The 16,597-nt window shown below is 38.3% G+C and overlaps 2 protein-coding genes across 2 annotated transcripts; both read right to left on the bottom strand.

Moving 5' to 3' along the window:
* Nucleotides 1-1,284: 1,284 nt before the first annotated feature.
* On the bottom strand, nt 1,285-7,318 carry LOC310747420 (olfactory receptor 14A16-like; the record flags this gene model as incomplete). Its single annotated transcript, XM_083581791.1, has 2 exons — nt 1,285-1,993; nt 7,056-7,318. 2 exons carry the CDS (start codon nt 7,316-7,318, stop codon nt 1,285-1,287), a joined length of 972 nt encoding a protein of 323 aa, XP_083437917.1.
* Nucleotides 7,319-11,873: 4,555 nt separating this feature from the next.
* On the bottom strand, nt 11,874-12,848 carry LOC310746645 (olfactory receptor 14A16-like; the record flags this gene model as incomplete). The annotated part of the gene is made up of 1 exon (XM_083580627.1): nt 11,874-12,848. One exon carries the CDS (start codon nt 12,846-12,848, stop codon nt 11,874-11,876), a length of 975 nt encoding a protein of 324 aa, XP_083436753.1.
* Nucleotides 12,849-16,597: the final 3,749 nt, after the last annotated feature.

Genomic DNA, 16,597 nt, shown 5'->3' with positions numbered 1-16,597 from the left:
AAATACAAAATAGAAACACAAAATACATAATAAAAACAAGAAGGAAAACAAAACACACCAATACCCTCCCACAAAAACATATAAAGGTATATAGGATGTTAATCAGCCAAAGACTTGGTTGAAGAGGAACGTGTTCCTGCATTGCATTTCAAATTGTTTTTATATATGGAATCATTTTGTCAATGGAGTGGCTGGTTATGCTAAGCCTGTCTGTTCCCAGATAGGGAGCTTCTTGAATGAAAATGCAACTAAGGAATATTCAAAGCAAGCCAAGCCAAAATTGGCTCTTTTATTTATTTCTGCTGCACATCAGGTAACAACCCAAAGGTACCGCCCCAAACAAGGAAAGTACAAAGTCTTTTATACATTTCTGTAATTAGCATTTAATTAACAAATTATGACAAAGCCTGGTACATCCTAACACATGGATACATAGTATTTGTTATAACTGTTTAGCCATTGCCAACTTTACACAAACACAAGGTTCATATTTGCGTACAAGGCAAGTCGACAGGGCAAGTCAGCAACCATCAGTCAATACAGTAAACAGAGCTGGCAAACTTTGGTACATTTAAAATCAATCAATCAATCAACAGCAAAACTTCCCATCATTCTATTGCAGGCTTGGGTCCCCAAATTTTGCGGTGCAAAGGCATTTCCTTCACAAGTCTGTGATGCACTTTATTCCTGCATTTTATATATGTGTTTTGTTGTATGGTGAAGTAGATTTGAAATGCTTCATAGGAAACAATTTTTAAAATAATAAATAAATAAATGCATACAGACTTACATACAAATGTGATACTTTTTTCCTTTGCAATCAGTTTAATTTAAACTTCAATTTTGCATACATAATTCAATGTCTATGTAAAGACTGATTGGCGCAGCTGAGCTAGTGTTACAGAATGAGCCTGTTTTCATGTTACAAAGGGAATTTTGATTCTGCATTGGTGTGCATCAAGGAATCAGAGCAGGGAGTGACTTGAAAGGTTATCTTGCTCAATATCTTGCTGTAGCAGGAAACCAGTTACTACACATCCCTGATGGATGAACATTTAGTCTATACATAAAAACATCTAAGACTCTTGTTCATCACCTTCTGAAAAACATCTGTATGACTTTTGAACAGTTGATACTATTAGGAACATTCATAATGCTTAATAATAAAAAGTGCTCTTCTAATTTGAATGTTAGTTCAGTTTGCCTTGTAAAGCAGCTCTGAGCTGAATATATGTAACTCATGCAAACTTTCCTCATCAGACTTACAGTTTCCTATCATTAGAGTTATATACAGAATTTACATTTACATAATTGGTTGGGAAAGGTATTCATAGAGGAGTGTCTTAAACCCAACAGCTTTGACAGAGCATTTTTAATTTCCTTATTTCTCATGCTGTAGATTACTGGATTCATCAGTGGTGGAACCATGGAATATATCACTGTAAATGCCAAATCCAGGTGTGGTGGGCTATTAAATATGGGCTTAAGGTAAGCAAAGTATCCAGTGAATACAAATAGGGAGCAAACAATGAGATGTGGAAGGCAAGTTGAAAAGGCCTTTTGCCTCCCGGCACTAGAGGGGATTTTCAACACTGAGCTGAATATGTACACATAAGTTACAACGATGAAGATGAAGCAGCCTAACGCAATGACTAAACTGAATGCAAGAACTCCAATTTCAAGTAGGTACAAATCAGAGCAAGTCAGTTTAAGTAACTCTGGGACTTCACAGAAAAACTGATTGACCAGATTGGAACAAAAAGGGGGTGCAAACGTGCCCCCAGTATGTAACACTCCGTAGAAAAAGCTGATGATCCATACACTAATGATCATTTGGGTACAGGCCTGCCTATTCATCAACATCTCATACTGTAACGGTTTGCAAATGGCAATGTACCGATCATATGCCATGACTGTAAGGAGAAAGAAATCTGATGCTATGAAGAAGAGAAAAAAGAGTACTTGAGCAACACATCCCAGATTTGAAATGTACCTTGTATTTAAGATGGTATTGGCCATGGATTTCGGCATAATGACTGAAACTGAGCCAAGGTCTTGTAAGGCCAAGTTCATCAGAAAGAAGTACATGGGGGTGTGCAGGTGATGGTCAAAGGCTACTGCAGAGATGATGAGAAGATTTCCTGTAAGTGCTGCGAGGTAAAAAGCAAGGAACACAACAAAGTATAAAATCTGTAGCTCTCGAAGCTCTGAGAATTCTAGAAGAAGAAATCCTGACAGAGAGGACTGATTAACTATGATTTGCTCCATCACAATCATGTTGCTGTGGAAGAAAGCGGAACAAAGTGATTAAAGGGAATTAAAAAAAAGAAAAGTATGTCAAGAAAGAGTCCTGCACTGTCTGCAAAAGAAGATGGCATTGTTCCTGACTTGATTTACAGTGTCCCTTCTAACTAGTCAACCTATTGCAGCGATAAGTTGTGACAACATAGATCAGAACAGATTGTATCATATGATTTCCCTAAAAAAAGACCCCACAAGATTTTCTCTTATGCACTGCATGAGCAGTGAAGACCTGTGCTGTCTGTAAGTTTTTCAGAAATAAAGAGATGATGATGATAGATAGATAGATAGATAGATAGATGATAGATAGATAGATAGATAGATAGATCGATAGATAGATAGATGATAGATAGATAGATAGATAGATAGATAGATAGATAGTGCACCAACCCTGCAAGAAGAGGGTTCAAAAGACTGGAAGAACATTGGAGCAATTCACATTAGAGGAATCCCAACCATGCCAATAATATTAACAAGCAACATAAATTAGGCTTTCATCAGAGTTATTGATAGGCAAAACTTGGCATTTTGTGGTACAACTGAAAAATTGTACACTGCTATCAATTTTTTTTTTGAAGTTTGTAGAGTATCTAAAATAAAAATACAAAATGAGAACATAAAATGATACGAACAAAGGGAAGTTTGGACTTGTGACCAGCATAAAGAAAAAAAGTAGCTTGTGACTGGCATGAATGAAAAGTATAGAAACACAAAAACAGACAAAACACATGTTGATGTACTTTGTGTTGTGCTAGCCATAAAAAGAGAAAGAGAGTTGCACAAAGAGAGAGTTACAAAGTGACTATATGTGGAAGAGAGAATATGGCAGAGAAATAGAGAAGAGGAGAGGGGGCAGAGAGTTGAAGGGATTTATTATTTTCATTGCAAGTGCAATTGAGAAAATGAGTATAAGCAGCTTACTATTATTCTTCATAGATTTCTCTCCACTTCAGATCTGTTTCATTGCATTGAAATGAAATGACATGACTGCATATCTATCCAGCCATACATGCAATTTTATAAGAATCTTCCTACACTTGGATCTACTATGATAATAAACACTTGTCAACATGGGGAGGGGATTTCTTAATAACTCTTCTGTCTTTCTGGAGATTTGCTCCCACAGGAATTAAACACATAGTAGAAATAAAAATTGTTTGCAAAATGCATGTATTAGGCATAATTGTGGGAAAATACAATTTTTAGGAGAAATATTCATATATCAATCATGTGCCAACTCCATCTGCTATGCAGGCTAAGACTCTACCTGCCCGTAGACTGCTTCGCCAGAGTAGTGCATGCTATAGTTATCTCCCGCTTGAGCTACTGCAATATGCTCTACATGGGGTTACCTTTGAAGGTGACCTGGAAAAATACAATTAATCTAGAATGCAGCAGCTAGACTGGTGATTGGGAATGGCCGCTGAAACAATATAACACCGGTCCTGAAAGACCTACATTAGCTCCCAGTACATTTCCGAGCAAAATTCAAATTGTTGGTGCTGACCTTTAAAGCCCCAAATGGCCTTGGCCCAGTATACCTGAAGGAACGTCTCCACTCCCATCATTCAGTCTGGACACTGAGGTCCAGCACCGAGGGCCTTCTGGCAGTTCCCTCACTGCAAGAACTGGGGTTACAGGGAACCAGGCAGAGGGCCTTCTCAGTAGTGGCACCTGCCCTGTGAAATGCCCTCCCATCAGATGTCAAGGAAATAAACAATTATCTGACCTTTAGAAGACATCTGAAGGCAGTTTTTAATGTTTGATGCTTTTTTGTGTTTTTAATATTCTGTTGGGAGCCACCCAGACTGGCTGGGGCAACCCAGTCAGATGGCCAGGGTAAAAATAAATACTTAATTATTGTTATTTCTGTTTGTCTGAATGTTCCTGATGCTTTTGCAATGCACCTAGATGGAGTTTCTTCACATTTTATAATCTTTTTTGTAAAAAGAACTTCCCGTGCCTATAATAGGTTAAAGTGAGAATGAAACTATCAAAGCAAGTCCCACCTGCATGTCAACTCCACACGAGTAGTTCTGCAAAGAATTTTGAGTAGAGACATAAATGTGCCTTGTTTTTAGGTGTATATTGTAAACCCTTGTATAAAATAAAGAACTCACACCTAGAAACATTTGTTTATTCAAGGATGATATGCATAACTTTAGACAGTACATTGCAAAGTCAGCAGGTGCAGGCTACAACCAATCACTGATACATTCATTCTCTCTCATCTAGAGATGAAAGTGATCCTAACCCATTAGAATGTTATATTATTGTTGTTGTTGTTGTTGTTGTTGTTGTTATATAGATTGGAACCATTTCTAGTCTATATAAAAATTATTTTCCCATATGTGAAGATCACAGCAGGGTTTGAAGTGTAAGAAAGTAGCAGAATATATGTATAAACATGTTAGAGGGAATTAAATTAGATAAGACAGAACCTTAAAATGCAATCGTATGTAATCTGAATCATAAACACTGATGTTGGGTAAGCGGGAAGTCACTAGTTTTGTTGAATTACAATATAATTGTTGAGTAACAAACATAACTTTTGATATGGGAAAAATAAGAAAATACTATTACAAAAGATATACCAATTGTGTTTTTATCACTTCCCTTCTGTTTTTCCTTCGAGCTGTCAGGCAATAAACAAAACTAAACAGAAAAGGTGGGGGTTTTTTTTGAAATATGCAATTTATTCTGCTGCTTCTATGGGATAAAGCTAGGATGGAGATGAGAACTTCTGAAATGCTGGGCACAGGGAGACTTATCTTCCTGGTTTCTAAGTCATAAATGTAAGCGAAAAGCAATCCTCAGTGTTCCTGTGCAGCAGAGTTCCTCTACAAGTTAATGTTGACTCCAATTTTTCCCCTCAGTTTGCTATGTGTTCATCTGATCCTCCCTGCACATTTGGAGTTAGGAAGTCTGTTGCCTTTTCAAAGGCTTTGGGGAACATAATGAAATTATCCTTCCTGTTGGTGATATTAGACAATGAAATTCCAAAGAATCCCTCAATGCTATTTATATATGTGAATACAGCAGCAGAAATGGAATGAAGGAAAAATGGTTGATGAAAATCTTGGAATATTCAGAGATGGCAGAATTGATGGCACTGAAGTGTAAGAAAACAGCAGAATATATGTACAAACATGTTAGAGGGAATTAAATTAGATAAGACAAAACCTTAAAATGCAATTGTATGTAATCTGAGTTATAAGCATCGATGTTGGGTGAGCGGGAGGTCACTAATTTTGTTGAATTAGAATATAATTGCTGAGCAACAAATGTAACTTTGGATATGGAAAAAAGAACAAAATACTGTTACAAAAAAGAGGAAGACTGTTGCCTTCCATTCCAATGGAAAAGAAAGATGTTATATCAAGAGCTATACATAGTTCACCAGGGGCTGATTCTTGTATCAAAGGTGCAAGCAGGACAAAGACGCTGAACCATTAACATGAGCCAGGCAAAAGTCAAGGAAAACACATACACCCCAACATTCCTCTGATGAAAATAGGGACGTTTTTATCTGAGGACTTTTGGAGGGTATGCAACCACAGTAAGGTACAGTGGTGTAAGTGTGAGTTAAAATGTTTCCCATTGCTTTACCTTTCTATGGAAAATTCATTGATTCAACTTACGTATTATAGTCAATGCACCATAATTGAAATACAATAAAATTCAGATTAAGCAGAACAAAAGCCATAACAATTCTATACCACCCTTCATCCATGGATCACAGGGCAGTTTGCAATATAAAAACACAAAAATACATAATAGAGTAACAGACAAAAACAATAACTCCATCCACTTTAAAAGGCCATAAATTGTTTAATTAGCATAGCGCAAAGTCACTTATGATAGTAGCCAGAGACCAATGCATGTGGAGAGCTGCAGGGCAAATAAGGAAATTTTAACCACTACACCAATTCTCACAATTTGCAATATAAGCAATATAACCCTTCTAGAACAATTGAGAACACTAAGCTAAATCTATTTAGCTGCTTCAAAGTTTCCTCATAGAATTTCCACTTTCCTATCATTAGTATTATACTGCAGACAGAATTTTCCTTCACAAAATAAGACTGGAAATGTTTTTCATAGAGGAGTGACGCAAACGCAATAGCTTTGACAGTGCATTTTTAATCTCCTTATTTCTCATGCTATAGATTACTGGATTCATCAAGGGTGGAACCATGGAATATATCACTGTAAATGCCAAATCCAGATGTAATGAGGCAGGCTTAAAGAAAGCAAAGTATGAAGTAAATACAAATAGGCAGTAAACAATGAGATGGGGAAGGCAAGTTGAGAAAGCCTTTTGCCTTCCTTCAGTTGAGGGGATTTTCAGCACCGCAGTGAAAATGTACACATAGGTTATAATGTTGAAGATAAAGCAGCCAATCCCAAAGACAGCACTTATAGCAATAACTCCTATTTCCACTAGATACAAATCTGTGCAGGCCAGCTTAAGTATTTGTGGGATTTCACAAAAAAATTGATTGACTACATTGGAACAAAAGGGGGATGCAAAGGTTCCTCCCGTGTGTAACACTCCATAGAAAAAGCTGCTGATCCACACACTGCTAATCATTTGAATATAGGCTTGCCTATTCATCAGCATCTCATACTGTAATGGTTTGCAAATGGCAACATACCGATCATATGCCATGACTGTGAGAAGAAAGAAATCAGATCCCACAAAGAAGACAAAGAAGAGTAGTTGTGCAACACACCCAGAGTAGGAAATGTACCTGGTGTTCATGAGGGAATTGAGCATGGACTTGGGAATAATGACTGAAGCTTGTCCCAGGTCCTGCATGGCCAAGTTCATCAGGAAGAAGTACATGGGGGTGTGCAGGTGATGGTCAAAGGCTACTGCAGAGATGATGAGAAGATTCCCTGTGACAGTTGCCACGTACAATACCAGGAATATAATGAAATGTAGAATTTGTAGTTCCCGAACATCTGAGAATTCTAGGAGGAGAAATTCTGAGAAAGATGATTGATTATCCATGCTCTGCTTCTTCACATTCATGTTGCTATGGAAGGAAGAAGAAACCAGCTGTTAAAAGGGGAGCCCATTTTATTTAGGTTTGTTATTATTATTATTATTAATCATCCACTTTACTGTTGCCAACTGTAGACCACAGTGTTGAAAAATTATAGCAAATTCATGTAATCCAAGTTACACTTCACTTCCTAGTGTGAAAGTATATGAAAATATCCAGAAAATAGATGCAACACATGCTGAGGTACTTTGTGTTATGCAAGATTTGTGAACAAAGGCAGATCGTTGCAGGAGAGAGTGACTATCTGTGTAGGAGAGAATATGACAGTTAGGGAGAAAGAAGAAAGGAAGGATGACCAATACATTACTTTCATTGTAAGTACAATTGAAAAATATAGAATGGTATCTTACAATTTTTTTCTTCATAGGGTTCTCTCCAGTATGCTTCTCCAGTGGACTTAAATGACTGCATATTTCTCCACCCATACCTACAATTTTATAGCAGTCTTCCAGCAGTTGGATTTATGATGAAAATAAACATGAATCAACATGGGGAAGACACTTATTAATAATTCTCCTGTCTTTCTAGAGACTTACTCTCACAGGAATTCAACACACCTCAGCATTAGGGCTGTACAGAAACAATACTGCATTTTGTTTAGTTTTGCTAATTTGTTTAGGAAAGACGGTTTGTTTTGGTTATCATAAGAATAACAAAACTATGAAGGGAACTAATAATTCCACAACAGCTATATCAGATATACCCATCTGTATGAAATTCTTCTGACATGGATAGCTCTAACTATCAATGTTAATAATGAGCATAATGAGTCCAGGCAGCTGGCTTGATAACACAGTACGCCAGAGTAATTAACTTGAAGATTTATCACAAACAAAGCAATTAGCCTCAGGGTGGTCTCGCCGAGCGTCCATTAGTACACCCAAGTTGACCCTTCTGAGGAATGCTTCCAATGTCTGCAGAGTATACTGAACCTATGAACCTTACGTTTCTTGGTGTGTTTTCTGTCTAAAACCCTTCCCATTCATCAGCTTCTTGGGCTCACTGTGTCAACCAACTCCTCTTCCGGTGAAGAAAAGCTCTCTCTCAGAAGTGCTCCCTGATACCAAGATGAGGGATTCCTTTGGAATGCAGATAGAGAGAATTGATAAGAATAATGATCTGTTGTGAGCTTGATGGAAGTGTACAATAGATGAGCTTTCCTGTTTTAGCTCATCTTCCTTTTTCTTTTTTCTTTTCTATTTTTCTTTTTTCTTTTCTTTTATCTTTCCCATAGTTGCTTATGTTTTGTGTCATGTACTTCGATTTTTTTTAGTTTTTAAAGGTTTTTTCATTACTATTAAGGAATTCTCCCTTGTAATTTTGGTTGTCTATATTTATATGTACTTGTTTAAAGCAAAATAAAAGTTAAAAAGAAAGAAAGAAGGAAGGAAGGAAGGAAGGAAGGAAGGAAAGAAAGAAAGAAAGAAAGAAAGAAAGAAAGAAAGAAAGAAAGAAAAGAAAAGAAATGAAAAGCTCTCTCTCTTGCTTTTTGTGCCTGCCTGAAAGCTTTTGCTTGTTCCAGCCTGCTTCTAGCTACTGTCTTATCCGCATTCCTTTTAGTTTCAACAAGAGGACATGGAGTCAGCAGGTGCCAGCTCTCCTCTGCCTGAGAGAAATCCAAGCCTCTCTGCTGCTGGCTGGTTTCTAACTAAGGCTGCAAATCCTGGCTTTGGGCAGGTATGATCATGACCGTGAGCAATACCACTCATTGGCAAAGAGTGCCTCTTAAAACCAGCACCTGTGGGATAAGTAGTAACTGTATGTCTGAATGTTCCTGATGCTTTAGCACTGCACCCAGATGGAGTTTTTTCACATTTTATAAACCTTTTGTAAAAGGAGCTACCTGTGCTTATAGAAGGTTAAAGTGAGAATGAAACTATCAAAGCAAGTCCCACCTGCATGTCAACTCCACACGAGTAGTTCTGCAAGGAATTTTGAGTAGAGACATAAATGTGACTTGTTTTGTGTACTGTAAACCCTTGTATCAACTAAAGAACTCACACCTAGAACCAAATATTGGTTTATTCAAGGAATATATGCTCAACTTTAGACAGTCTATTGCAAAGTCAACTAGTGCAGACCACAACCAATCACTGATACATTCATCCTCTCTCATCTAGAGATGAAAGTGATCCTAGCCCACTGGAATGTTAAGGGATGAACATAACCAGTAGATAGTAGAGGAAAGGTTATGCCTTATTCTGCAGACAGGCAAGATTCAGAGGATGAAGATTGTATACTGATTGTGTGTTTATCGCTGCCCTTCTGTTTCTCCTTCGAGCTGTCAAGCAATAAACAAAACTAATCAGAAAAGGGTTTTTTGAAATATGAAATTTATTCTGCTGCTTCTATGGGATAAATCTGGGATGAAGATGAGAACTTCTGAAATGCTGGGCATAGGGAGACTTATCTTCCTGGTTTCTAAGTCATAAATTTAAGCAAAAAGCAATCCTCAGTGTTCCTGTGCAGCAGAGTTCCTCTACAGGTTAATGCTGACTCCAATTTCCCCCGTCAGTTTGCAATGCATTCATCTGGTCCTCCCTGCACATTTGGAGTTAGGAAGTCTGTTGACTTCTCAAAGGCTTTTGGGGACATATTGAAATTAAGGGGGGAGTGACTTTTCCAGGAGGCGGGAATCCTTCCTGCTGGGGATATTAGACAACGAAATCCCAAAGAATCCCTCAATGATATTTTTATAGGTGACTACGGCAGCAGAAATGGAATGAAGGAAGAATGGTTGATGAAAATCTTGGAATACGCAGAGATGGTAGAATTGATGGCATTGATAAAAGATACAGATTTGGACTCCTTTAAAGAAGACTAGAACCATTTCTAGTCCATAAAAAAAAAATCCCCATATGTGAAGATCACAGCAGGGTTTGAAGTGTAAGAAAATAGCAGAATATATTAAGAAACATGTTAGAGAGAATTAAATTAGATAAGACGGAACCTTAAAATGCAATTGTATGTAATCTGAGTTATAAACATCGATGTTGGGTGAGCGGGAAGTCACTAGTTTTGCTGGATTGGAATATAATTGTTGAGTAACAAATGTAACTTTGGATATGGAAAAAAGAACAAAATACTATTACAAAAAAGAGAAAGACTGTTGCCTTCCATTGCAATGGACAAGAAAGATGTTATATCAAGAGCTATACATAGTTCACCAGGAGCTGATTCTTGTATCAAAGGTGCAAGCAGAACAAACACTCTGAACCATTAACATGAGCCAGGCAAAAGTCAAGGAAAACACATACCCTCCAACATTCCTCTGATGAAAATAGGAACATTTTGGAGGGTAAAGGTAAAGGTAGCCCTGACCGTTAGGTCCAGTCATGGATAGGCAACCACAATTAGGTGTAGTGGTATAAGTGTGGGTTAAAATGTTTCCCATTGCTTTGCTCCAAAGACCGAGTGGGAGGAAGGTCAGTTGGAGCCCTCCTTACCTTGCTCCACCCCCCAGCCTGCAGCTGATTGGCTAGCCAGTGAGGGAGTAGAACGATGGCCTGCATGCAGAGGAGCATCACCCTGTCACAGGAAGCCTGAGCTGGGTTGCAAACCCCGCCCACTGCTCAAGGTGTGAGCGGTAATTCCCATTGCTTTACTTTCCCATAGAAAATTCATTCATTCAACTTATTACAGTTAATAAAATTCAGATTAAGCCAAACAACAACCACAGCAATTCTTTACCACCTTTCATCTGTGGATCACAGGACAGTTTAGAATATAAAAACACAAAAATACACAATAGAGTAACAGACAAAAACAACAACTCCACCAACTTTTAAAGGCCATAGATTATTGAATTAGCCCAAGCAGCATAGCCCAAAGTCACTTATGATGGGAGCTAGAGAAAAAGCATACAGAGGGCCTTAAACTTTACTATGAGGCTGCCTGTATAACATGGTTGGGTGATTGGATAAAATTGGATAACACCGATTTACTAGTTTTAGAAGGGTTTGGAAATAGACACTCGCGGGAATGAAATAGACCTCATAATGTTTATTAAAAATCATTCGTTTTGGATTTAAGAACATTGAACAAATATATTACAACAATTGAAGGATGTATATTTAATTAAATTTTGAATAGTATTATTCCATACTATTAAGTACACATAGAATGTAAACATGACAAATGTGTAAATATATAGAAAATATAGAGAAACCAGAAGAAGGAAGGAGGGAAGTACAAACTTGTTTAGAGTTAAAGTATTAAGGTTAATAGGAATAAGGTATGTATTATGTATTATGATGGTGAAATTTGTAAAATCTGTAAAACCAATAAAAATCATTAAAAAAGCATGCAGAGGGCTGCAGGGCAAAGACGGATATTTTAACCACTACACCAATTTTCACAATTTGCAATATGAGCAATTTACCCCTTCTAGATCAGTTGAGAAAACAAAGCTAAATCTATTTAGCTGCTTCAAAGTTTCCTGTTTTTTCAAAGTTTCAGGTTTTCTATAATTAATGTTATACTCTATACAGATATTATCCTTCACAAAATAAGACTGGAAAAGTTTTTCATAGAGGAGTGACGCAAACGCAGTAGCTTTGATAGAGCGTTTTTAATCTCCTTATTTCTCATGCTATAGATTACTGGATTCATCAAGGGTGGAACCATGGAATACATCACTGTAAATGCCAAATCCAGATGTGGTGAGGTATTAGAGGAAGGCTTGAAGTACGCAAAGTATCCAGTAAATACAAATAGGCCATAAACTATGAGATGGGGAAGGCAGGTTGAGAAAGCCTTTCGCCTTCCTTCAGTTGAGGGGATTTTCAGCACGGCAGTGAAGATGTACACGTAGGTTATGATGATGAAGATAAAACAGCCAATCCCAATGACACCGCTTAACACAAGAACTCCTATTTCCATTAGATACAAATCAGTGCAGGCCAGCTTAAGTAACTGCGGGATTTCACAAAAAAATTGATTGACTACATTGGAACAAAAGGGGGATGCAAAGGTTCCTCCTGTGTGTAACACTCCATAGAAAAAGCTGCTGATCCACACACTGCTAATCATTTGAATATAGGCTTGCCTATTCATCAGCATCCCATACTGTAATGGTTTGCAAATGGCAACATACCGATCATATGCCATGACTGTGAGAAGAAAGAAATCAGATGCCATAAATGACATAAACAATAGTACTTGTGCAACACACCCAGAGTAGGAAATGTACCTGGTATTCATGAGGGAATTGAGCATGGATTTGGGATTAATGACTGAAACTTGTCCCAGGTCCTGCATGGCCAAGTTCATCAGGAAGAAGTACATGGGGGTGTGCAGGTGATGGTCAAAGGCTACTGCAGAGATGATGAGAAGATTCCCTGTGACAGTTGCCAAGTACAATACCAGGAATATAATGGAATGTAGAATTTGTAGTTCCCGAACTTCTGAGAATTCTAGGAGGAGAAATTCTGAGAAAGATGATTGATTATCCATGCTCTGCTTCTTCACATTCATGTTGCTATGGAAGGAAGAAGAAACCAGCTGTTAAAAGGGGAGCCCATTTTATTTAGGTTGCTGTGGAAGGAAGCAGAAATACCGCTGTTGAGATGGTTACCCCTCTAATTTAAGTTTTTGTTGATGATGATGATGTTTAGTTATTGTAGCAGGCAGCAACGTTCTGAAGGAGTCAGTAATTTTTTTTGGGGGGGGGAGAATGAGCCCGAAAATGATGATGATGGCTGTGAATATTAGTACTATTATTATTAGCAATGCAATTATGTTTGCAAGGTCATTATTATTTGTTCAGACCACTGATTCACTATTTCCCTTAAGAGCTTGACTATTTGAAGGAGTTAGGTGCCAAATATCCCACTTTCTGCTGACTGAATCTTTTGAATGTGGATCAGATACATACACAATAACGTTGTCAAATTCCAGTCAATACTAGCCTGATATTCTGCCCCCCTCCCTAATATAATGCCATAGCTCAATTTTAGAAAGCAAAAGGCCATTTCATAATTTATTAGTAACCATGATGACAGTGTGAATCTGACATGAGCTTGCTCATCACAGTCAATAGTCATCATCTTTAACACCCGGCTAATTACTAAGGAGGGCTTTTACTATTCCTTTGTTTCTCTTGATTTCTCATCAGGGACAGTTGCTTGGTAAAACTACAGTAAGCTTCTAATTTAATGGGAAAGGTCCCAGCTTAGGGAAAGAGCGCATGTTTCCACAGGTCAGCATATGGGATCTCCAAGGAGGACTAAGAAAGATCACTGCCTCACGTCCTGTAGAGCTGCTGCCAGTCAGGGTAGCCCACCTTTCCCCAGCCTGGTGCCCTTCAGATGTATTGGACTAGAACTTCCTAAGCACTGGCCTGGGTCAAAGGAATTGTAGTCCAAAACCTAAGGAGGGCAGCAGGTTCAGGGAGGCTGGTGTACATAACAACATAGGTAGCCAGTTTATACTGGGTCAAAACCAGTGGTACATCTAGCTCAGTTTTGACTACAATGAATGACCATCAGACATTATTTCCCACCTGCCCTAGCTGAAAATGCTTGGGATCCTCAGCATACAACATGGATGCTCCACCACCAAGCTGCAGACCTTCCCCCACTGGCAATGCTGAGGTAGAGGTATCAATGGTCTGACTCAGCATGAGGCACTTTCCTACGTGACAATGGTTGTCTCCTTTCCACTGGATGGAAGATTTCAAAAGAATGGGAAAGAAATTGGTATCCAACAAATGGCTGCAGATGAACAGTGGTAGAAATATGATGGGTGATATGGGCAGAGGGAAGTTTGGACTTGTAACCAGTCCAAAGAAAAAAATAACGTGTCAGTTACAATTCAAAAGTAAGAGAGAGAAAATACCATAGTAAAATACACATCATATAAACATCAGCTAGGACGAAATGAAAATAAGTCCTAAAGAAAAAAAAGGAATTTAGGCTTCACAGAGTATAATGTGAAGCCACACCACAATTGCCACAAAATCATCCAGACAGTCACAGTATTATTTCAGTTAATATTTGCCTAAGATATACAAGACCTTTCCCCTAAATATTTGACAGGGCTCAACATCACCAGGGTTTTAAGAACTAAAAAAAATATAAAATCCTGTTTTTAAAACTCCTCAGATATTTTCCTAGATGAGAAAAATGGATATTCAATTTAAATGTGAATTTACATTCAATATCAGTGACTAGTCCCATTGCCGACTGTAGACCTCTGAGTTAGAAATCTACAGCAAATTAATTCAATGAAAGTTGCAATTCACTTCCTAGTATGAAAACATCTGAAAATATCCAGAAAATAGATGCAACACATGTTGATGTACCTTGTATTATGCCAGATCTGTGAACAGAGGTAGAGAGAGTGACTATTGGTGCAGGAGAGAATATGACAGATAGAGATGACGAAGGGAGGGTGACCAGTTCATTTCTTTCAGAAAATTCAAAGAAAGTATCTTACTATTTTTCTTCATATTCTTTTACTTCTCCAGTGCAATTAAATGACTAAATGCCACTCCAGCCAAACGTGCAATTTTATAAGAATCCACTTACATTGGTATCTAATAGGACAACAAACATTTATCAACATGGGGAAGAAATTTATTAATATATCTTCTGTCTTCCTAGAGATTAGTTCTCATGGGAATTCAATACATCTCAGCATTAGGGTTGTACAGAAACAATAATATATTTTGGTCAGTTTTGCTAACTGAAAGCCTGTTTGTCTAGGGTAGCATGAGAATAACGAAACTAAGAGGGGAACTAATCATTCCACTACAGTTTTAGCAAATGTACTCATTTGCATGCAATTCTTCTGGCATGGAAACCTCTAATTGCCAGTGTTAATGATGAGCAGCACCACATAAAGCCTTGGGTCACAAGGCAAGCTGGTCAATAAATCACACAGTTCAAGCTGGCGTTAACTCTTTATTAGTGAGACAGATCTGAGTTTCATGCCTAATGACCACAGCAGCTCATGACTGACTCCATGAAATCAGTAGTTCTGACTACATGAATTCTGTTGCCCACACTGAAAGTTCCTGCCTCCCCACAGCTATCTGTGTCTCCTTCTCTCCAGGGCTTTTTGAAAACAATTGGAGACTGCACCTGCATGTGGCCTACCTTTGCTCCCCCTCTCCTGGTTCTAGGAGTATGTGGGGAGGGGAGCCTGCTGCCAAGCTGATGTCAGTCATGCATATCACAACTTCTCTTAATTTCTAATCAAGCACAGATACTTGGTAAAATCCCAGCAAGCCTCTATTAATCAGGAAGGGCCCCTCCCCCATTACACATCAGAGAACTACCATCTCTATAATGTTTCTGGTGCCTGTTGAAAACTTTAATATTTCAAGAATCCTTCTGAGTGCAGATTTTTATCCCAGTAGGTATCTGTATTGGATTTGGAATTGTTTTTATATCTGGGTAGTAATTAACATTGTGATATTGTGAATGTCCCATCAGTAAAGAAGCTTACTGATGAAACAATTCCCCTTCTCTCCCACATACTATTTGGAGGGTTCTTCTAACCCAACCAAGAGTCAAATTTGGAGGGCTTGGGAGGGGCAGGTGGAAGGAGAAAGGAGGAAGGAGAAAGAGCCCAAGTGTGTGTGCTAGCAGGAATCACACAGGATATATATAGTGTATGAGATATATATATGGTATCTATATGGCATATATATGGTGTGTGTGTTTATGTGTATGATGATACTCATAGACTAACTTTTTCAATCTCCAGTTTCCCATACATTTTTCTTTAGATCCTCCCTTGAATATTATCTGCATAGCTTTACAAGATCTGGTAAAAGTTGAGAATTCTCATACACCATTTGATATATCACCATCTAAAGGAAAGTTGCTTGCAGCACATCATCTCCACCCCCAAATTGTCAACTGGTATTTACCTGGGGGAGCGATGCTTCATAAGCACCTTGAAAACCACTTGTAGATCATCACCCACATCAGGATCAACCCCTTTGCTCATCACCTGTTGAGTTGAATGGCAATCCTGCAGCTTGTGGGTGATGCTATGCAAATGGCTTTCATCCACACCCACACCCCTGCTCAGCTGTTGGGTTAATCCAGAAGGGGGGCTACTTGGTCAATCCTCAGCCTGCCTTACCAATCTTATTTCTATTGCTGCACAGACATAAAGATTTTACCTCACCTTGATCGGGATAGCTAATATTTGTTGTGATTTTTTTCTGTGAGACCGCCAGGTCTAGGGCAGTATAAAAATTCAATGGAGGA

This window comes from Podarcis filfolensis, assembly GCF_964270895.1.
Source record: "Podarcis filfolensis genome assembly, chromosome: 13".
NCBI classification, from domain to species: domain Eukaryota; kingdom Metazoa; phylum Chordata; class Lepidosauria; order Squamata; family Lacertidae; genus Podarcis; species Podarcis filfolensis.
The sequence above is the reverse complement of the archived record's forward strand: the minus strand, read 5'-3'. Positions and strand labels throughout refer to the sequence as shown.